General features: G+C 42.8%; 1 protein-coding gene across 2 annotated transcripts in view; it reads right to left on the bottom strand.

Moving 5' to 3' along the window:
* The window catches only part of LOC139388448 (thrombospondin type-1 domain-containing protein 4-like), a 95,947-nt gene that overhangs the window by 70,051 nt on the left and 2,943 nt on the right, over positions 1–22,953 (bottom strand). The window contains exons 4-5 of one of the 2 annotated variants that reach the window (XM_071135120.1): positions 12,146–12,759; positions 10,790–11,606 (exon numbers count right to left, since the gene is read on the bottom strand). In XM_071135120.1, the coding sequence (XP_070991221.1) occupies positions 10,790–11,606; positions 12,146–12,759 (1,431 nt within the window). Of the gene's footprint in view, positions 1–10,789; positions 11,607–12,106; positions 12,760–22,953 lie in introns of both variants that reach the window. The other variant, XM_071135112.1, reaches the window with a different exon arrangement.

Raw genomic sequence — 22,953 nt, forward strand, 5'->3', positions numbered from 1 at the left:
GTTTTGTGACAGTATTGAAATTGAAGAAAGAGGAGAAAGAGAGCGAGAGTTTTGTGACAGTATTGAAACTGAAGAAAGAGGAGAAAGAGAGCGAGAGTTTTGTGACAGTATTGAAACTGAAGAAAGAGGAGAAAGAGAGTGAGTTTTGTGACAGTATTGAAACTGAAGAAAGAGGAGAAAGAGAGCGAGAGTTTTGTGACAGTATTGAAACTGAAGAAAGAGGAGAAAGAGAGTGAGAGTTTTGTGACAGTATTGAAACTGAAGAAAGAGGAGAAAGAGAGCGAGAGTTTTGTGACAGTATTGAAACTGAAGAAAGAGGAGAAAGAGAGTGAGAGTTTTGTGACAGTATTGAAACTGAAGAAAGAGGAGAAAGAGAGCGAGAGTTTTGTGACAGTATTGAAACTGAAGAAAGAGGAGAAAGAGAGGCAATGGGGAAATGAAAGAAGAAGGGTGTTATAAATCAACTGTTACAGACGTCAGAAACACGGAACAGAAACATTCCTAGAATAACACAGAACTTCAGTGAACTACGGAATCTTCTCACAACAAGTCCACAGTGGCAAGAAAAGTATGTGAACCCTTTGGAATGACCTGCATTTCTGCATCAATTGGTCATCACATTTGATTGGATCTTCATCTAGGTCACAACAATAGACAAACACATGTATTTTTCTTGTCTATATTGAATACTTAATGTAAACATTCACAGTGTAGGTTGGAAAAAGTACGTGAACCCCTAGGCTAATGACTTCTCCAAATGCTAATTGGAGTCAGGAGTCAGCTAACCTGGAGTCCAATCAATGAAACGAGATTGGAGATGTTGGTTAGAGCTTTAGAGTTTTCTATTCACAAGAAGCATTGGTGTCACGTTCGTTATAAGGAATGAACCAAGGTGCAGCGTGGTAGGCGTACATTTTCCTTTTAATAAAAGAACACCGAACACAATCAACAAAATCAACGAACGAAACGTGAAGCTGTACAAATAGTGCTGACAGGCAACAAGATCCCACAAAAGTATCTCTAATTGTCTATAAATGGAAAGTTCAGCACTGTTGCTACTCTCCCTAGGAGTGGCCGTCCTGCAAAGATGACTGCAAAAGCACAGCGCAGAATGCTCAATGAAGTTAGGAAGAATCCTAGAGTGTCAGCTAAAGACTTACAGAAATCTCTGGAACATGCTAACATCTCTGTTGACGAGTCTATGATACGTAAAACAGAAAACAAGAATGGTGTTCATGGGAGGACACCACGGAAGAAGCCACTGCTGTCCAAAAAAAAACATTGCTGCACATCTGAAGTTTGCAAACGTGCACATGGATGTTCCATAGTGCTACTGGCAAAATATTCTGTGGAGAGATGAAACTACAGTTGATTTGTTTGGAAGGAAGGAACACACAACACTGTGTGTGGAGAAAAAAAGGCACAGCACACCAACATCAAAACCTCATCCCAACTGTAAAGTATGGTGGAGGGAGCATCATGGTTTGGGGCTGCTTTGCTGGCTGCTTCAGGGCCTGGACAGCTTGCTATCACCGAGGGAAAAATGAATTCCCAAGTTTATAAAGACATTTTGAAGGAGAATGTTAGGCTATCTGTCCTCCAATTGAAGCTCAACAGAAGTTGGGTGATGCAACAGGACAACGACCCAAAACACAGAAGTAAATCAACAACAGAATGGCTTCAACAGAAGAAAATACGCCTTCTGGAGTGGCCCAGTCAGAGTCCTGACCTCAACCCAATTGAGATGCTGTGGCATGACCTCAAGAGAGCAGTTCACACCAGACATCCCAAGAATATTGCTGAACTGAAACAGTTTTGTAAAGAGGGAGGGTCCAAAATTCCTCCTGACCGTTGTGCAGGTCTGATCCGCAACTACAGAAAACGTTTGGTTGAGGTTATTGCTGCCAAACTTGGATCAACCAGTTATTAAATCCAAGTGTTCACATACTTTTTCCACCCTGCACTGTGAGTGTTTACACGGTGTGTTCAATAAAGACATGAAAACTTATAATTGTTTGTGTGTTATTAGTTTAAGCAGACTGTGTGTCTATTGTTATGACCTAGATGAAGATCAGATTAAGTTGTATGACCAATTTATGCAGAAATCCAGGTATTTCCAAAGGGTTCACATACTTCTATAGACTGGTGGAAGATACAAGTCACTGTAGTTCTATAGACTGGTGAAAGATACAAGTCACTGTAGTTCTATAGACTGGTGGAAGATACAAGTCACTGTAGTTCTATAGACTGGTGGAAGATACAAGTCACTGTAGTTCTATAGACTGGTGGAAGATACAAGTCACTGTAGTTCTATAGACTGGTGGAAGATACAAGTCACTGTAGTTCTATAGACTGGTGGAAGATACAAGTCACTGTAGTTCTATAGACTGGTGGAAGATACAAGTCACTGTAGTTCTATAGACTGGTGGAAGATACAAGTCACTGTAGTTCTATAGACTGGTGGAAGATACAAGTCACTGTAGTTCTATAGACTGGTGGAAGATACAAGTCACTGTAGTTCTATAGACTGGTGAAAGATACAAGTCACTGTAGTTCTATAGACTGGTGAAAGATACAAGTCACTGTAGTTCTATAGACTGGTGAAAGATACAAGTCACTGTAGTTCTATAGACTGGTAAAAGACAGAGAGAGTGAAGACCAATCTAGTAGAGCAGTTAAAGTCTGAGGTATGTTTTACTACTGGGGGAGGAGAAAGGGAGAGAAGGAGTGAGAAGGGTAAAGGGGAGAGAGTAATAGCTACTGAATAGACCTGTGAGAGAGCCAGAGAATATTGTTGTAGGCCAGTGAAAGTTATAGGTGTGCTGTGCTTTAGAGCTGGGCAAAGGGGAGGATAGGGGGGGGGGGTCTGTAATGAATAGGTACTGTAGAAGAAAGAGAGAAGGAAAGAGAGAGTCGATGCATGGCAGTAGTTGTGTGAGCAAATGAAAGACAGAGGGAGTAAGTTACAGTAAGCTAAGTTACAGGAGGGGAGGAGGGAGTTACAGGTGTGTTTTACTGGAGGGGAGGAGGGAGTTACAGGTGTGTTTTACTGGAGGGGAGGAGGGAGTTACAGGTGTGTTTTACTGGAGGGGAGGAGAGAGTTACAGGTGTGTTTTACTGGAGGGGAGGAGGGAGTTACAGGTGTGTTTTACTGGAGGGGAGGAGGGAGTTACAGGTGTGTTTTACTGGAGGGGAGGAGGGAGTTACAGGTGTGTTTTACTGGATAGGAGGAGGGAGTTACAGGTGTGTTTTACTGGAGGGGAGGAGGGAGTTACAGGTGAGTTTTACTGGAGGGGAGGAGGGAGTTACAGGTGTGTTTTACTGGAGAGGAGGAGAGAGTTACAGGTGTGTTTTACTGGAGGGGAGGAGAGAGGAGGGGAAAGGGGGGGGAAAGAGCGATGAGGGTAGAGATGGGGAGGGGGGAGAAGGAGGGAGGGGGGAGAAGGGAGGGGATGGGTGAGAAATAGGATGGAGGGGGAGGAGGGGGGTCGAGGGGGAGAAGGAGGGAGGAGGAAGGAGGGAGGAGGGGACGAAGGGTGAGAAGGAGAAGGAGGGGAGGGTCTGTCTGTCTGTAATGAATAGGGCCATTAGTGAGAGGGAAATCAACCAGGGTCTCCCTCCCCAAGGCCCAGGGGCTTTGTACTACTGAGGTCTACTCTTACTGCCACACCAGTGGAGGCTGCTGAGGGGAGGACGGCTCATAGGAATGGTACTATTCCATTGACTACATTCCAGGCATTACTATGAGCCGTCCTCCCTTCAACATCCTCCGCTGTGCCACACAGTACAGAGGACAGAGGGGATGCCCACACTGACAGACAACTGCACTTCTACAAACACAGACAGAAAAACACTATTGGAATGCCCATAAACAGCAAAACATAGAAGTTCTGTAAACACACAAACGCTAAGTCTTGAGCACACAGAACATTCCACTGTGAAAGCTATTGTTGACCACACAAACACACACACCCTCCTGGGTGTGCCCTAGTTAACTCCTTAGGGGAACAGACATTATTGGGAACCTTCCTCTGCAGCTGTTTCCACACGGATCATCTAGGTGACGGAACAGGGATTGCCCACCTGGGAATGGCCCCTAGTCCTCTCAGCCTGTCCAGGGCCTCACATCAATAAACAGCTGTACATATCAACTCAAGAACACACAGAAACAGACAAAGATACACACAAACAACTCACACACTTCCAGGTGGGTTTATGTGTAATCTGTTGGTCAGCTTCCTAACTGAACAACAGTTCAGACTTGTATTCTGACCTGGCTAATGATAAAGCATGTTTTCCAGCCTGTAGCCTTGACCTATAACCCTGAGATATGGACATGGATGTAGACTCCAACAACACCACAGTCAGTCAGTCTCCAGCCATAGGAGTCTCCAGCCATGTCTCAGAGTTAGCCTTGACCCAGGAGGAAGCCGAGCCTCCATGTGATAAACACTACAATAGACTCTCATACATCACTGCACAGGAAGCCAGCTGTCTGTCTGTCCACCACCTCCCAAGATGGACGACCCACGTTATCAGGTCATCACATTGAAACAGATGTACACTGAGACATACTCATTGGGTCTGTTCACTAGAAGGATAGAGTCAAATGAGAAATGAACATGTTCTACTTCTCTGAACGCTTCATAAACACACACAGGAGTTTGGATGCAGCACTGGGTCACAAGGACACCGCTGCCCCTGGAACTATTTGGAAGGGACCCAGAAGAAAACAAACTTAGTCAGTATGGATAGCATGGCTGATAATAATTACACACACACTTTGTCGAGTGGAGTGTGTGTGTAATTATTATCAGCCATGCTATCCTGATAATAATTACACACACACTCCACTCGACAAAGTGTGTGTGTGTGTGTGTGTGTGTGTGTGTGTGTGTGTGTGTGTGTGTGTGTGTGTGTGTGTGTGTGTCCTACCCAGCACATCTGGGTCTGTTCGGGACTTCATAACAACTCTAAACAATAATAATTTTGTCATTGCTGAACTTTTCAGAGAACAATACTGCTGTTATCTTAGCCAAGACTTTGGGAGAGAGGGCAGGATACGTCTCTCTCAACATCCATCTCTGTTGTGTGTGAGACCAATACCGTGATAATACATGGTATTATGTACTGGCTGTTCAGACAGTACATACCCGTTTAGTAGAGTAATTGTTGCTTCAACTATATGATACATTTGACAGTACTTGGATCATGCTGTAAATCAGGGTGGATGAAGTTGCCTCCAGAAACTGACCTAAGATCAGTAGTTTAGCAAGGGTAAGCTGATCCCAGATCTGTGCCTAGCAGCAACTTCTACCAGCAGTGTAACTCAAGCGGTACTTATCTTAGACCATACAGTAAACTGGACTGCTCTTAATATTGCTCCTGTGATGAAGCTGTCATACATCTCTCATTATAGCACTGACTGTTATAGATGCAGTCGTATAGTATATTATATACATGGCCAGCCGCGACCGGGAGACTCGTAAGGCAGTGCACAATTGGCCCATCATTTGGCCGGCTGGGATGTCCTTGTCCCATCGCGCTCTAGCAACTCCTTGTGGCGGGCCGGGTGCCTGCACGCTGACTCGTTTTGCCAGTTGTACGGTGTTTCCTCCAACACATTGGTGCGGCTGGCTTCCGGGTTAAGCCAGCAGTGTGTCAAGAAGCAGTGCAGCTTGGCAGTGTCGTGTTTCGGTGGATGCAAGGTTCTCGAACTTCGCCTCTCCCAAGTCCGTACAGTGCAGCGATGGGACAAGACTGTAACTACCAATTGGATACCACAAAATTGGGAAGAAAAAGGGGTAAAAAGTACACAAAAAATATATATAATAATAAAATAAAAAAATATAGAATGTCATTGAATGCTGTAGTGTTAAGATTTCCCTTCACTGGAACTAAGGGGCCTAGCCCGAACCATGAAAAACAGCCACAGAACACTATTCCTCCTCCATCAAAGTTGACACTAAGCATTCATGTAGGTAGCCTTCTCCTAGACTCGTCCGTCAGACTGCCAGATGGTGAAGTGTGATTCCTCACTCGAGAGAACGCATTTCCACTGCTCCAGAGCCCAATGGCGGCAAGCTTTATACCACACCAGCGGACGCTTGGCATTGTGCATGGTGATCTTTCATTATGCTCCAGACAAACAGCTCTTGTGCTGACGTTGTTTCCAGAGGAAGTTTGGAACTAGGTAGTCAGTGTTGCAACCGAGGACATATGATTTTTACGTGCTACGCGCTTCAGCACCGTTCTGTGAGCTTGTGTGGCCTACCACTTCGCGGCTGAGCCGTTGTTGCTCCTAGACATTTCCACTTCACAATAACAGCACTTACAGTTGACCGGGGCAGCTCTAGCAGGGCAAAAATTTGAAGAACTGACTTGTTGGATAGGTGGCATCCTATGATGGTGCCACATTGAAAGTCATTGAGCTCTTCAGTAAGAGCCATTCTACTGCCAAAGTTTGTCTACAATGTTTGTCTATGGAGATTGCATGGTGGTGTGCTTGATTTTATACATAACGGGTATGGCTGACATAGCAGAATCCACTCATTTGAAGGGGTGTCCACATACTTTCGTATATATAGTGTATATTAGATACAGTAGATAAGGCCTAGGTGCTTGTTGTGTGGAGGCATGCTCCTTTGACACTGAGTAAATATTGACTCTAGAGTAGATGTGGGAAAGAGAGCAAGGGAAGAATGAAAGAGAGAAAAGACGGAGAGGGGGAGTGAGTGAGTGAGAGAAAAGAAGAGGTGTAGTCTTTCTTAATAGTTCCTTTCACTCAGAAGTCAGGTCAAAGTGTACTCCTCTCGTTTTTTTCTCCTTTAGTCGGTTTCTCTCCACATTCCACACTTTCCTCTCCTCTCTTTCTCTCTCATCCTAAAACCTCTGCTCTTCTTACACATGCACACACTCTCTCTTTCCGCTTGTGTACCTTTCCATGAATCCTTCTCTTCTTCCTCTGTCACATACTTCCCTTTCTCTTCCTGCTGTCTCTCTCTCTCTCTGTCTCTCTCTCTCTCCATCTATCTCTGTCTCTCTCCATCTATCTCGGTCTCTCTCCATCTATCTCTGTCTCTCTCTCTCCATCTATCTCTGTCTCTCTCTCTCTCTCCATCTATCTCTGTCTCTCTCTCTCCATCTATCTCTGTCTCTCTCTCTTCATATATCTCTGTCTCTCTCTCTTCATCTATCTCTGTCTCTCTCTCTCCATCTATCTCTGTCTCTCTCTTCATCTATCTCTGTCTCTCTGTCTCTATCTCTCCGCCTCTCTCTATCTCTCTTTGTATGTCTCTGTCTCTCTCTATCCCTCTGTATGTCTCTGTATCTCTTACACTCTATCTCTCTCTCGCTCTGCCTCTAGCTATATTCCCCATTAACCCCAGTAACTTTCTGACCCCTATCTCTGACCTACACTCATAGAAAAAAAGGGCTATCTAGAACCTAAAAGGATTCTTCGGCTGTCCCATAGGAGAACCATTTTGATGAACCCTTTTTGGTTCCAAGTAGAACGTTTTTGGTTCCAGGTAGAATCCTTTTGGTTTCCATTTCCATACAAAAAAAAATCATAAGAGTGTATTGCATTTCTCTACCCACTCTCTTTCTTTCAGCATCTCTATCTCTTTCTCTACCTCTGTGATCGCTCTCTATCTATCGATCTATCTATTTATCTATCTATCTCTCTGTGAGTGCTCCATCTCTCTCTCTACCTCTATATCTATCTCTACCTCTCTGTGACCTCTCTTGCTCTCTCAGGTCTCTCTCCCTCTCCTGGTGTTTGCTATGCCCTTCTCTCCCCATCTCCCCTCCTCCCTCCCTCTGCATAGAGATTTCTATACACAATACCTTCTTTCACTACTACTTAAATGAGTCACTCCCCCCCCTCCTCTACTTTTCTCCTCTCCCTCCTTCCTCTATCCCTCTCTCAGTTCCCCTATTGCTTCTATGCAACAGAGTAAACACATGTACACACACATGATCAGGCTTAAACATAGAATGTTGTGACACATATTCACATAGTACACCCACACAAATATGTAGCCTGGTGAGTGAACCATCACAGGACTGTTGTTAATGCCACTGGAACACATGTTTAACACTAGGAGAGTGTGTGTGGCCAACCAAACACTAACCAGGGGTTCCCCCTCATAATACAATACACACACACACACACACACACAAACACAACTCCTCTCTGATAGTTAAAATCACACAGGACAATCATGATTATGTCATATTGACTGTAGAATGAGATGTGGCTGGATCAGACAGTGATGTCATACATTCCAAGGTTCCTCAGGAAGTATGTCCACACTAGGAGCCAGATGGACCTCCTCCCGGTAAATAGAACTCCATGGATTTGACTGGGACTGAGTGAAACAACATGAACCGTTGGCTCCAGGGAACACTTCCTGGTCTCTTTTATGACATTCTAGAGTCAAATCCCATCCAAAGATTGTTAACCCATCTGGTACTATGGGACTGTACCACACACTACAGATACAGGTCACAGCCATATCCCCCACCCCCCACACACCAACACACTACAGATACAGGTCACAGTCATATCCCCCACCCCACACACACACCAACACACTACAGATACAGGTCACAGCCATATCCCCCATCCCACACACACCAATACACTACAGATACAGGTCACAGCCATATACCCCACCCCACCCCACACACACACCAACACACTACAGATACAGGTCACAGCCATATCCCCCACCCCCCACACATCAACACACTACAGATACAGGTCACAGTCATATCCCCCACCCCACACACACACCAACACACTACAGATACAGGTCACAGCCATATACCCCACCCCACACACACACCAACACACTACAGATACAGGTCACAGCCATATACCCCACCCCACACACACACCAACACACTACAGATACAGGTCACAGCCATATACCCCACCCCACACACATCAACACACTACATATACAGGTCACAGCCATATACCCCACCCCACACACACACCAACACACTACAGATACAGGTCACAGCCATATACCCCACCCCACACACATCAACACACTACAGATACAGGTCACAGCCATATACCCCACCCCACACACATCAACACACTACAGATACAGGTCACAGCCATATCCCCTACCCCACACACACACCAACACACTACAGATACAGGTCACAGCCATATACCCCACCCCACACACACACCAACACACTACAGATACAGGTCACAGCCATATACCCCACCCCACACACACACCAACACACTACAGATACAGGTCACAGCCATATACCCCACCCCCCACACATCAACACACTACAGATACAGGTCACAGTCATATCCCCCACCCCACACACACACCAACACACTACAGATACAGGTCACAGCCATATACCCCACCCCACACACACACCAACACACTACAGATACAGGTCACAGCCATATACCCCACCCCACACACATCAACACACTACAGATACAGGTCACAGCCATATACCCCACCCCACACACACACCAACACACTACAGATACAGGTCACAGCCATATACCCCACCCCACACACATCAACACACTACAGATACAGGTCACAGCCATATACCCCACCCCACACACATCAACACACTACAGATACAGGTCACAGCCATATCCCCTACCCCACACACACACCAACACACTACAGATACAGGTCACAGCCATATACCCCACCCCACACACACACCAACACACTACAGATACAGGTCAGATCTGGCATTGCACGCACGCACACACACAGCTTGTATAAGCGTGAAGGATATTCCGATCATAACAGTACAAGCAGCCAGACAGTTTCCATATGACTGCCCATACACACCTTACTACTGTAAACCAGCCATCACTACCACAGATACTGTATCACTATGGCCATACAGGAACCAGCTCCTAGTTAATACTGGTGTTACTAACTCTACACTCATACAGGAACCACCTCCTAGTTAACTACTGGTGTTACTAACTCTACACTCATACAGGAACCACCTCCTAGTTAACTACTGGTGTTACTAACTCTACACTCATACAGGAACCACCTCCTAGTTAATACTGGTGTTACTAACTCTACACTCATACAGGAACCACCTCCTAGTTAACTACTGGTGTTACTAACTCTACACTCATACAGGAACCACCTCCTAGTTAACTACTGGTGTTACTAACTCTACACTCATACAGGAACCACCTCCTAGTTAATACTGGTGTTACTAACTCTACACTCATACAAGAACCACCTGCTAGTTAACTACTGGTGTTACTAACTCTACACTCATACAGGAACCAGCTCCTAGTTAATACTGGTGTTACTAACTCTACACTCATACAGGAACCACCTCCTAGTTAACTACTGGTGTTACCAACTCTACACTCATACAGGAACCAGCTCCTAGTTAATACTGGTGTTACTAACTCTACACTCATACAGGAACCAGCTCCTAGTTAACTACTGGTGTTACTAACTCTACACTCATACAGGAACCAGCTCCTAGTTAACTACTGGTGTTACTAACTCTACACTCATACAGGAACCACCTCCTAGTTAATACTGGTGTTACTAACTCTACACTCATACAGGAACCACCTCCTAGTTAATACTGGTGTTACTAACTCTACACTCATACAGGAACCACCTCCTAGTTAATACTAGTGTTACTAACTCTACACTCATACAGGAACCACCTCCTAGTTAACTACTGGTATACTAACTCTTCACTCCAACCACTGAGGCATTTCAAGACCCAAGGCATCTGCTCTTACCTGTGAGAAGCACCGACGATACTCATTCTCTGCTCCCGAACACCTGTAGTTCTGGGGGGGTAATCTCTGTCCCCCTGTCTCCCCCTCGGCCAGGGGGTGGGGGTGCTGCTGTTGTTGCAGGGGGTAGATGTTGGGTTGGGGGGGTCTAGGGTGAGGGGATTGGAGCTGAGGGTTGAACTCATCTCTCTCTCTGTGCTCGTGGGAGGAGCGGTGGAGAGGGGGTGAGTAGGGGTGAGAGAGAGGGGGGGGGTAGGAGTGAGGCAGAGGGGGGAGGGGAGGATGGGCGCGTCTATCAATGATTCTGTCGTGGTTGGGCTGGAAGGGAGATGGCCTGTGTGAGTGAGGGAGGGTCGACGGCACTCGCTCTCTTTCTCTCCCTCTCTCCCTCCCTCGCTCCGCAGCAGCTTGTCTTGGTCTGTCTGTCTGTCTGTGAGTGTCCGTGTCCCTCTGTCCATTCCTTTCTGGTTTAGCTATGGTTGTTGTTAGCAATGCCTTAGCAACAGGTGACTCCGTACTCTCCCCCTCTGTCTTCCTCTCCTCCTCTCTCCTCTCATGCTCCCTCTCTCCCCTATTCCCTTCGTGGTTATTGCCTCCCTCCCTCTCCTTCTCTCCCCTCCTCTTCTCTTCTCCTTCTCCGGGTCTGTCCATTTGGTCAATGTTAACAATAGTTCCCTCCTGCCCCTCGGTCTCTAGTACCAGGGTTGTTATGGTAGCATTGCCGTGCTCAGTGTGGCGGGCCTGCCGGTTTTGCCGGTGTAATGGCAGAGAGAAGGGAACCCTGCCGTAACCAAACTGACCCGGACGGATAGAAGAGGACCTGAGAGAGAGAGAGAGAGAGAGAGAGAGAGAGAGAGAGAGAGAGAGAGAGAGAGAGAGAGAGAGAGAGAGAGAGAGAGAGAGAGAGAGAGAGAGAGAGAGAGAGAGAGAGGGAGAGAGAGGGGGGGGGGGGGGGGGGGGGGGTTAGACAGGGAAATATTACACATGATGACAGAACTCTTATCTGCTCTTAAAATGATTGACATTCTCCACAACTGGAGCCAACAGCTTACAGCCTACAGTGAGAGTTAGAGGCAGAGCACAGGAGAGTGAGAGCCCTAAGGAGTCTATCTGTATGGAGGTCATGATATTGAGCAGAACTAGTGATCTAATGGCACAGCAACTCACACTCCCATGACTCACATCAACCGAATGACTCAACTCATACTACTAACGCCTTAACAACAACGTCTTAACATTTACATGACGTCTAAAACAACATTTACACAACATCTACAGTAAACAGTTTCCTTGCCAACACGATCATCCAATCATACTCACCTACTAGCAGGCAGAGCCCCCCTATTGGGCAACACTGACCTTCTGCTCCCACTTCCTCCCACCCTCCCTGTTCCAGGATTGGCTGGCTGGCGGGCGGCATGTGCTGGTTGGCTGTAGCTGGATGGGGGGGCAGGAAATGAGGGGGAACGGTAAACAGAACCTGGTCCCTGATTGGGTGATGAGAATTCCGGGCGATAGAGGGGAGACGTGGGATTGGAGGACTGCGCTGGCACAGCTCCTGCCCCTCCTCCTATAGGAGTGTCCCGATAGAGAGACAGTCCTGGGTTCTGATTGGATGATGGGAGTGAGGGGGGATAGAAGGTGTCTGGCTGTCTCTCTGTCCCTCCCCCACCTCCTCCCCCGTACTGGGATGGCTGGTTCCTAGAGTAATGAGGGGAGTAGAAGGGGCGGATGGCGGAGATGACAGAGCCATGGTTGGGACCCCCGGCCCTCCCTGGGAGGAACGATGAACCCCCCCAGTTTGGAAGAGAGTGGGAGAGGGGAGGAGTTAGAGAACGGGGAGGGGCTTCACACTTTCTGGTTCTCTGTGACACGCCCACTCCACAGCTCTGAGAACATCCTGACCACTCCTCCCAGGCAGACCACACCCCCTCCGGACTATTGTCCACCTGCCGAGATCTTCTGCCCGTCGCCTGGAACACGAACACACACACACATACACACACAAGAACACATCAGACATATGATAAACCAGCCAGATCACCCGTGATACAAGTCAGTACTAGACGTCCATCCATGTCTGAGGATGTTGGGAGATGATGTGGGAACCAGCCACTAGGGGCAACAGTGAGCGCTGTTACATTCAAGGGTGTTGTGGACGGGGATGGTGGATGGGTGTCTGCCTCTGATGCAAAAGGTTGCATGTTGAAATCCAGTGATAGAAAGTTGTTTTTGAAGTTTTTGTTTAAAGCCTATCCCAAACCTTAACCCTTACCTTAACCATTCAGAGTTCATGCCTAACCTTAAGATTTCTGAGTTAATTCCTAAACTTAACCCTAACCTTAAAAATGCAGAGTTAATGCCTAAAGAAGGACAAAATTGGTTAGAGTAAAAACAAAAAGAATTGGAGGTACTTATTCAAGAACGATCAAGTGTAATGTTTTACAAGAATAAAGCGAATTGGATGGAAAATTGTGAAAAATACACAAGTGTTTTCTTGAATCTTTATCATAGAAATGTTACGAAAAAGATCCATGATTCACCAAATTATATTTTGAAAGCAAAATATAATGTTTTCTTTTCAGTCTCCTCCATTTCCACTGAATGATGTTAACTGTAAATATTTATTTCCTAATAATATTAATAATAATGTAAAATTAACACATTTACAGAAAGACCTGTGTGAAGGCCAACTTACTTAAGAGGAATCTTTTGAGGCAATTAAATATTTTCAGCCTGGAAAAACACCATGGCTTGATGGTATACCAGTAGAGGTATATCAGACCTTTTTTGATGTCCTCAAAGATCCATTATTAGCATGTTTTAATTACTCCATTATTAGCATATTTTAGATTTGTAGACGTTCATGTACTCAACAAGAAGGTCTGATTTCATTACTACTAAAACAGGACTCTGGTGGTAAGTATAAAGATCCAGTCCATTTATAAAACTGGAGGCACCAAAAATCCTGGCGAAATGCATAGCACATAGAATAAAAAGGTTTTACCAGATATTGTTCATCCTGATCAGACAGGTTTGGACGATATATTGGAGATAATATACGACAATTACTTTAAACAATTGAACATTATGTAACATCAAAGATATCAGGCCTGGTCTTCGTAGCAGATTTTTCAACAGTGTTCGATAAAGAACAACTAGAATGTATATATAAATGCCTGGATTACTTTAATTTCTGTGAATATCTTATACAATGGGTTAAAAGTTATGTACAGCAACCCCAGATGTAAAATAGTAAATAATGGTTACTTCTCAGAGAGTATTGAGCTTTTAAGAGGAGTAAAACAAGGCTGTCCGTTGTCTCCATATCTATTTATTATGTCCATTGAAATGCTAGCTATTAAAATGAGATCCAACAAGAACATCAAGGAGTTAGAAATCCAGGGGATAAAAACAAGTGTCAATGTACGCTGATGCAAAAGGTTGCATGTTGAAGGTTGCAAGTTTTTTCTCAAGTCCGCAATCTGGATCCCTGCACAGTTTCAATGAAGATCTTGATCACTTTTCTAGCCTCTCTGGACTAAAACTTAATTATGACAAGTATACCATATTACATATTGGATCGTTAAAAGACACCGTGTTTACACTATCTTGTAGTTACCAATAAAATGGGCGGATGGTGAATTAGACATACTTCGTATTCACAACACAAAAAATATAAATGAACTTACCACAATCAATTTCAATAAAAAGTTAGCAAACATTATAAGATTCTGCAACCATGGAGAGGCAAACACTTGTCTATTTATGGAAAAATCACATTGATTAACTCTTTGGTCCTATCACAGTTTACTTTCTTACTAATGGCACTGCCTACTCCAGACGAGTAGTTTTTTAAATCATATGAGCAAAAAAATATTAAATTTTATTTGGAATACTAAGCAAGACAAAATTAAACGTGCCTATTTATATAATGAATATGAGTTTGGGGGGCTAAAATTATTCAATATTAAAGCTTTAAACCTCTTACTAAAAGCTTTACTAATACATAAGTTATATTAAAACATAAAGTAGTTCATCCTTTATTCAAAAGTGTCCTTTTGCCTTTATACAGATTACAACTTTAATTTCCAAGAAGTTGTACATTTCTGTAATTGAAAATGACATTTTGTTTAAAGTATCGCCCTTTCTTAATAGGGGGCAGCATTTTCACTTTTGGATGAATAGCGTGCCCAGAGTGAACTCTTACTCTGTCCCAGATGCTAATATATGCATATTATTATTAATATTGGATAGGAAACACTCTGAAGTTTCTAAAACTGTTTGAATGATGTCTGTGAGTATAACAGAACTCATTTGGCAGGCGAAAACCTGAGAAAAATCCAACCAGGAAGTGGGACATCTGAGGTTTGTAGTTTTTCAAAGCTTGGCCTACCGAATATACATTGAGATATGGATAAAGTTGCACTTCCTACGGCTTCCACTAGATGTCAACCGTCTTTAGAAACTTGAATGAGGATTCTACTACTAGGACTGTAACGGAACTATTCGAGTTTTTGTCTGGACGAAGTGCCTGCGCCTCATGAAGATGGATTACTGGGCTGAACACGCTAACAACAAGTGGCTATTTTGGACATAAATTATGGACTTTATGGAACTTTATGGAACAAATCAGTCATTTATTGTCGAACTGGGATTCCTGGGAGTGCCTTCTGATAAAGATCATCAAAGGTAAGTGAATATTTATGGTGTTATTTCCAGCTTCTGTTGACTCCAAAATGGCGGATATTCCTCTGGCTGTTTTGGGTTCTGAGCGCCGTTCTCAGATTATGCTTTTTCCGTAAAGTTTTTTTTATATATCTGACACAGCGGTTGCATTAAGGAGAAGTCTATCTTTAATTCTGTGAATAACAGTTGTATATTTTATCAATGTTTATTATGAGTATTTCTGCTAAATCAACGGTTGTTTTGGAATCAAAACATTACTGCATGTAACGCGCCAATGTAAACTGAGATTTTTTGATATAAATATGCACATTATCAAACAAAACATACATGTATTGTGTAACATGATGTCCTATGAGTGTCATCTGGTGAAGATCATCAAAGGTTAGTGATTAATTTTATCTCTATTTGTGTTTTTTGTGACTCCTATCTTTGGCTGGAAAAATAGCTGTGTGTTTTTTTGACTTGGCTATGACCTAACATAATCATATGTTGTGCTTTCGCTGTAAAGCATTTTTGAAATCGGACATAATGGGTAGATTAACAAGATATGTATCTCTCATTTGCTGTATTGGACTTGTTAATGTGTGAAAGTTACATATTTAAAAAAAAAAAAAACGCTGCCTTTTCAGCGGAATGTTGTCGAGGGTTAGAAAGGTTAAACAATTTCAGTTTTTCCTCCAGAAAAGGTAGAAAAAATATTACAACAAATGTTATGGTTAAACTCAAATATACTGATGAATAAAAACACATTCTTTATGGATTTTTAAAAAATTGAATTATATTTATAAATGATATTATGAATAAAAACGGTGGAGTTATGAGCAGGCATTCCCATATATTTTCAATAGCTGCTATTGAAAATATATGAGAATGTCTGCTCAATCCAGACTTACAACCAACTGATTGCAGCATTACCACACATATGGAGGAGGCAAGTGGAAAGGGGAGAAGGTAACAAACTTGTTTGCTTTCCATAAATTAAAGATACAAATTGGCTGAAAGGAATTGGCATAAATAGAAAATATACCTGTTTCATTTGAGGCCCAAAATGTTGACACCAGCAACAGTGTGTGAAAACCTTGTGAAGACTTACAGAAAACGTTTGACCTCTGTCATTGCCAACAAAGGGTATATAACAAAGTATTGAGATAAACTTTTGTTACTGACCAAATACTTATTTTCCACCATAATTTGCAAATAAATGAATTAAAATCCTACAATGTGATTTTCTGGATTTTTTTTTTCTCATTTTGTCTGTCATAGTTGAAGTGTACCTATGATGAAAATTACAGGCCTCTCTTATTTTTTTAAGTGGGAGATTTTGCACAATTGGTGGCTGACTAAATACTTTTTTGCCCCACTGTATATGGGGCATACAAGAATCTCAGCTCTGTAGATTTTGCTGCGATGAGACAGAATCACTACATAATGTATTCTGGTATTGCCCCTATGTAGCTTGTTTCTGGTCACAGGTTCAGGAATGGTGAAGAAAATCACAACATTCATTTAAAATTAACCTTACAAATAGCAGTTTTGGGCGATTTTGAATAAATAAATAACATAATAATACACGTAGGAAAGGCTTTCATCTTTAGCTCACAATCTGTGGATACTATAGAATTAGAAAGATTCAAAATGTATGTAAAACATCACAGCTCAATTGAAAAATATATGGCACATGGAAACCAAACGAGGGTGATAGGTGGAATGGGCTGAGAGTGGCTGAGGGGTGGGATTAAAGAGCTGAGGTCTATGGTGATAGGTGGGATGGGCTGAGAGTGGCTGAGGGGTGGTATTGAAGAGCTGAGGTCTATGGTGATAGGTGGGATGGGCTGAGAGTGGCTGAGGGGTGGGATTAAAGAGCTGAGGTCTATGGTGATAGGTGGGATGGGCTGAGAGTGGCTGAGGGGTGGTATTGAAGAGCTGAGGTCTATGGTGATAGGTGGGATGGGCTGAGAGTGGCTGAGGGGTGGGATTAAATAGCTGAGGTCTATGGTGATAGGTGGGATGGGCTGAGAGTGGCTGAGGGGTGGTATTAAAGAGTTGAGGTCTATGGTGATAGGTGGGATGGGCTGAGAGTGGCTGAGGGGTGGGATTAAAGAGCTGAGGTCTATGGTGATAGGTGGGATGGGCTGAGAGTGGCTGAGGGTATCAGGCCTGGTCTTCGTAGCAGATTTTTCAACAGTGTTCGATAAAGAACAACTAGAATGTATATATAAATGCCTGGATTACTTTAATTTCTGTGAATATCTTATACAATGGGTTAAAAGTTATGTACATCAACCCCAGATGTAAAATAGTAAATAATGGTTACTTCTCAGAGAGTATTGAGCTTTTAAGAGGAGTAAAACAAGGCTGTCCGTTGTCTCCATATCTATTTATTATGTCCATTGAAATGCTAGCTATTAAAATGAGATCCAACAAGAATATCAAGGAGTTAGAAATCCAGGGGATAAAAACAAGTGTCAATGTACGCTGATGCAAAAGGTTGCATGTTGAAGGTTGCAAGTTTTTTCTCAAGTCCGCAATCTGGATCCCTGCACAGTTTCAATGAAGATCTTGATCACTTTTCTAGCCTCTCTGGACTAAAACTTAATTATGACAAGTATACCATATTACATATTGGATCGTTAAAAGACACCGTGTTTACACTATCTTGTAGTTACCAATAAAATGGGCGGATGGTGAATTAGACATACTTCGTATTCACAACACAAAAAATATAAATGAACTTACCACAATCAATTTCAATAAAAAGTTAGCAAAAATTATAAGATTCTGCAACCATGGAGAGGCAAACACTTGTCTATTTATGGAAAAATCACATTGATTAACTCTTTGGTCCTATCACAGTTTACTTTCTTACTAATGGCACTGCCTACTCCAGACGAGTAGTTTTTTAAATCATATGAGCAAAAAAATATTAAATTTTATTTGGAATACTAAGCAAGACAAAATTAAACGTGCCTATTTATATAATGAATATGAGTTTGGGGGGCTAAAATTATTCAATATTAAAGCTTTAAACCTCTTACTAAAAGCTTTACTAATACATAAGTTATATTAAAACATAAAGTAGTTCATCCTTTATTCAAAAGTGTCCTTTTGCCTTTATACAGATTACAACTTTAATTTCCAAGAAGTTGTACATTTCTGTAATTGAAAATGACATTTTGTTTAAAGTATCGCCCTTTCTTAATAGGGGGCAGCATTTTCACTTTTGGATGAATAGCGTGCCCAGAGTGAACTCTTACTCTGTCCCAGATGCTAATGTATGCATATTATTATTAATATTGGATAGGAAACACTCTGAAGTTTCTAAAACTGTTTGAATGATGTCTGTGAGTATAACAGAACTCATTTGGCAGGCGAAAACCTGAGAAAAATCCAACCAGGAAGTGGGACATCTGAGGTTTGTAGTTTTTCAAAGCTTGGCCTACCGAATATACATTGAGATATGGATAAAGTTGCACTTCCTACGGCTTCCACTAGATGTCAACCGTCTTTAGAAACTTGAATGAGGATTCTACTACTAGGACTGTAACGGAACTTTTCGAGTTTTTGTCTGGACGAAGTGCCTGCGCCTCATGAAGATGGATTACTGGGCTGAACACGCTAACAACAAGTGGCTATTTTGGACATAAATTATGGACTTTATGGAACTTTATGGAACAAATCAGTCATTTATTGTCGAACTGGGATTCCTGGGAGTGCCTTCTGATAAAGATCATCAAAGGTAAGTGAATATTTATGGTGTTATTTCCAGCTTCTGTTGACTCCAAAATGGCGGATATTCCTCTGGCTGTTTTGGGTTCTGAGCGCCGTTCTCAGATTATGCTTTTTCCGTAAAGTTTTTTTTTATATCTGACACAGCGGTTGCATTAAGGAGAAGTCTATCTTTAATTCTGTGAATAACAGTTGTATATTTTATCAATGTTTATTATGAGTATTTCTGCTAAATCAACGGTTGTTTTGGAATCAAAACATTACTGCATGTAACGCGCCAATGTAAACTGAGATTTTTTGATATAAATATGCACATTATCAAACAAAACATACATGTATTGTGTAACATGATGTCCTATGAGTGTCATCTGGTGAAGATCATCAAAGGTTAGTGATTCATTTTTACTCTATTTGTGTTTTTTGTGACTCCTATCTTTGGCTGGAAAAATGGCTGTGTGTTTTTTTGACTTGGCTATGACCTAACATAATCATATGTTGTGCTTTCGCTGTAAAGCATTTTTGAAATCGGACATAATGGGTAGATTAACAAGATATTTATCTCTCATTTGCTGTATTGGACTTGTTAATGTGTGAAAGTTACATATTTAAAAAAAAAAAAAACGCTGCCTTTTCAGCGGAATGTTGTCGAGGGTTAGAAAGGTTAAACAATTTCAGTTTTTCCTCCAGAAAAGGTAGAAAAAATATTACAACAAATGTTATGGTTAAACTCAAATATACTGATGAATAAAAACACATTCTTTATGGATTTTTAAAAAATTGAATTATATTTATAAATGATATTATGAATAAAAACGGTGGAGTTATGAGCAGGCATTCCCATATATTTTCAATAGCTGCTATTGAAAATATATGAGAATGTCTGCTCAATCCAGACTTACAACCAACTGATTGCAGCATTACCACACATATGGAGGAGGCAAGTGGAAAGGGGAGAAGGTAACAAACTTGTTTGCTTTCCATAAATTAAAGATACAAATTGGCTGAAAGGAATTGGCATAAATAGAAAATATACCTGTTTCATTTGAGGCCCAAAATGTTGACACCAGCAACAGTGTGTGAAAACCTTGTGAAGACTTACAGAAAACGTTTGACCTCTGTCATTGCCAACAAAGGGTATATAACAAAGTATTGAGATAAACTTTTGTTACTGACCAAATACTTATTTTCCACCATAATTTGCAAATAAATGAATTAAAATCCTACAATGTGATTTTCTGGATTTTTTTTTTCTCATTTTGTCTGTCATAGTTGAAGTGTACCTATGATGAAAATTACAGGCCTCTCTTATTTTTTTAAGTGGGAGATTTTGCACAATTGGTGGCTGACTAAATACTTTTTTGCCCCACTGTATATGGGGCATACAAGAATCTCAGCTCTGTAGATTTTGCTGCGATGAGACAGAATCACTACATAATGTATTCTGGTATTGCCCCTATGTAGCTTGTTTCTGGTCACAGGTTCAGGAATGGTGAAGAAAATCACAACATTCATTTAAAATTAACCTTACAAATAGCAGTTTTGGGCGATTTTGAATAAATAAATAACATAATAATACACGTAGGAAAGGCTTTCATCTTTAGCTCACAATCTGTGGATACTATAGAATTAGAAAGATTCAAAATGTATGTAAAACATCACAGCTCAATTGAAAAATATATGGCACATGGAAACCAAACGAGGGTGATAGGTGGAATGGGCTGAGAGTGGCTGAGGGGTGAGATTAAAGAGCTGAGGTCTATGGTGATAGGTGGGATGGGCTGAGAGTGGCTGAGGGGTGGTATTGAAGAGCTGAGGTCTATGGTGATAGGTGGGATGGGCTGAGAGTGGCTGAGGGGTGGGATTAAAGAGCTGAGGTCTATGGTGATAGGTGGGATGGGCTGAGAGTGGCTGAGGGGTGGTATTGAAGAGATGAGGTCTATGGTGATAGGTGGGATGGGCTGAGAGTGGCTGAGGGGTGGGATTAAATAGCTGAGGTCTATGGTGATAGGTGGGATGGGCTGAGAGTGGCTGAGGGGTGGTATTAAAGAGTTGAGGTCTATGGTGATAGGTGGGATGGGCTGAGAGTGGCTGAGGGGTGGGATTAAAGAGCTGAGGTCTATGGTGATAGGTGGGATGGGCTGAGAGTGGCTGAGGGGTGGGATTAAAGAGCTGGGGTCTATGGTGATAGGTGGGATGGGCTGAGAGTGGCTGAGGGGTGGGATTAAAGAGCTGAGGTCTATGGTGATAGGTGGGATGGGCTGAGAGTGGCTGAGGGGTGGTATTGAAGAGCTGAGGTATATGGTGATAGGTGGGATGGGCTGAGAGTGGCTGAGGGGTGGTATTAAAGAGTTGAGGTCTATGGTGATAGGTGGGATGGGCTGAGAGTGGCTGAGGGGTGGTATTAAAGAGTTGAGGTCTATGGTGATAGGTGGGATGGGCTGAGAGTGGCTGAGGGGTGGGATTAAAGAGCTGAGGTCTATGGTGATAGGTGGGATGGGCTGAGAGTGGCTGAGGGGTGGGATTAAAGAGCTGAGGTCTATGGTGATAGGTGGGATGGGTTGAGAGTGGCTGAGGGGTGGGATTAAAGAGCTGAGGTCTATGGTGATAGGTGGGATGGGCTGAGAGTGGCTGAGGGGTGGTATTAAAGAGTTGAGGTCTATGGTGATAGGTGGGATGGGCTGAGAGTGGCTGAGGGGTGGTATTAAAGAGTTGAGGTCTATGGTGATAGGTGGGATGGGCTGAGAGTGGCTGAGGGGTGGTATTAAAGAGTTGAGGTCTATGGTGATAGGTGGGATGGGCTGAGAGTGGCTGAGGGGTGGTATTGAAGAGCTGAGGTATATGGTGATAGGTGGGATGGGCTGAGAGTGGCTGAGGGGTGGTATTAAAGAGTTGAGGTCTATGGTGATAGGTGGGATGGGCTGAGAGTGGCTGAGGGGTGGTATTAAAGAGTTGAGGTCTATGGTGATAGGTGGGATGGGCTGAGAGTGGCTGAGGGGTGGGATTAAAGAGCTGAGGTCTATGGTGATAGGTGGGATGGGCTGAGAGTGGCTGAGGGGTGGGATTAAAGAGCTGAGGTCTATGGTGATAGGTGGGATGGGCTGAGAGTGGCTGAGGGGTGGTATTAAAGAGTTGAGGTCTATGGTGATAGGTGGGATGGGCTGAGAGTGGCTGAGGGGTGGTATTGAAGAGCTTTTTGTTTGGTAATGTATTATTGTTATATGACTGCTTTATATAAAAGTACCATGTATGTAAAATGTGTATGATCTTTCACAATACACATTGTGTATGTAAAATGTATATGTAAAATATATAGCATATATTGTAGCAGAAAAGCTGTAAAAAATATATATATATATAAAATACTTGTCTTCCTAAGAGGGGTGGAGGATGGGTTAACTAAACATTAAAAAATATACAGATAAATGCCTAAACTTACCCTTAAACACTTTGAAATTTGACGTTTGGAACATCTTTGAAGTTTGACGTTTGAGAAACATGGATGAAGGTCTAATTCTGACGTGAGACTGTGAGAGCTGGTTGGATAAACATGTAGTAAACATGTAACAAGTGTTTCCTAGACAGGCCTCTCTAGTTCTGTTGGCCCCTGCCTGAGCAAATCTGCCTTCAATTGGTGTCAAAGTTTCAGTGCCCTGGATGTTGTTCAGCGGAATAGGAAATAGAAGACGTCTAAGCTAAGTTCACTTATGCTGGCAGTAGCTTTAAAGCAGTTTTATGAACTGAGGAATAAAATC

Source organism: Oncorhynchus clarkii, chromosome 3 (assembly GCF_045791955.1).
Source record: "Oncorhynchus clarkii lewisi isolate Uvic-CL-2024 chromosome 3, UVic_Ocla_1.0, whole genome shotgun sequence".
NCBI classification, from domain to species: domain Eukaryota; kingdom Metazoa; phylum Chordata; class Actinopteri; order Salmoniformes; family Salmonidae; genus Oncorhynchus; species Oncorhynchus clarkii.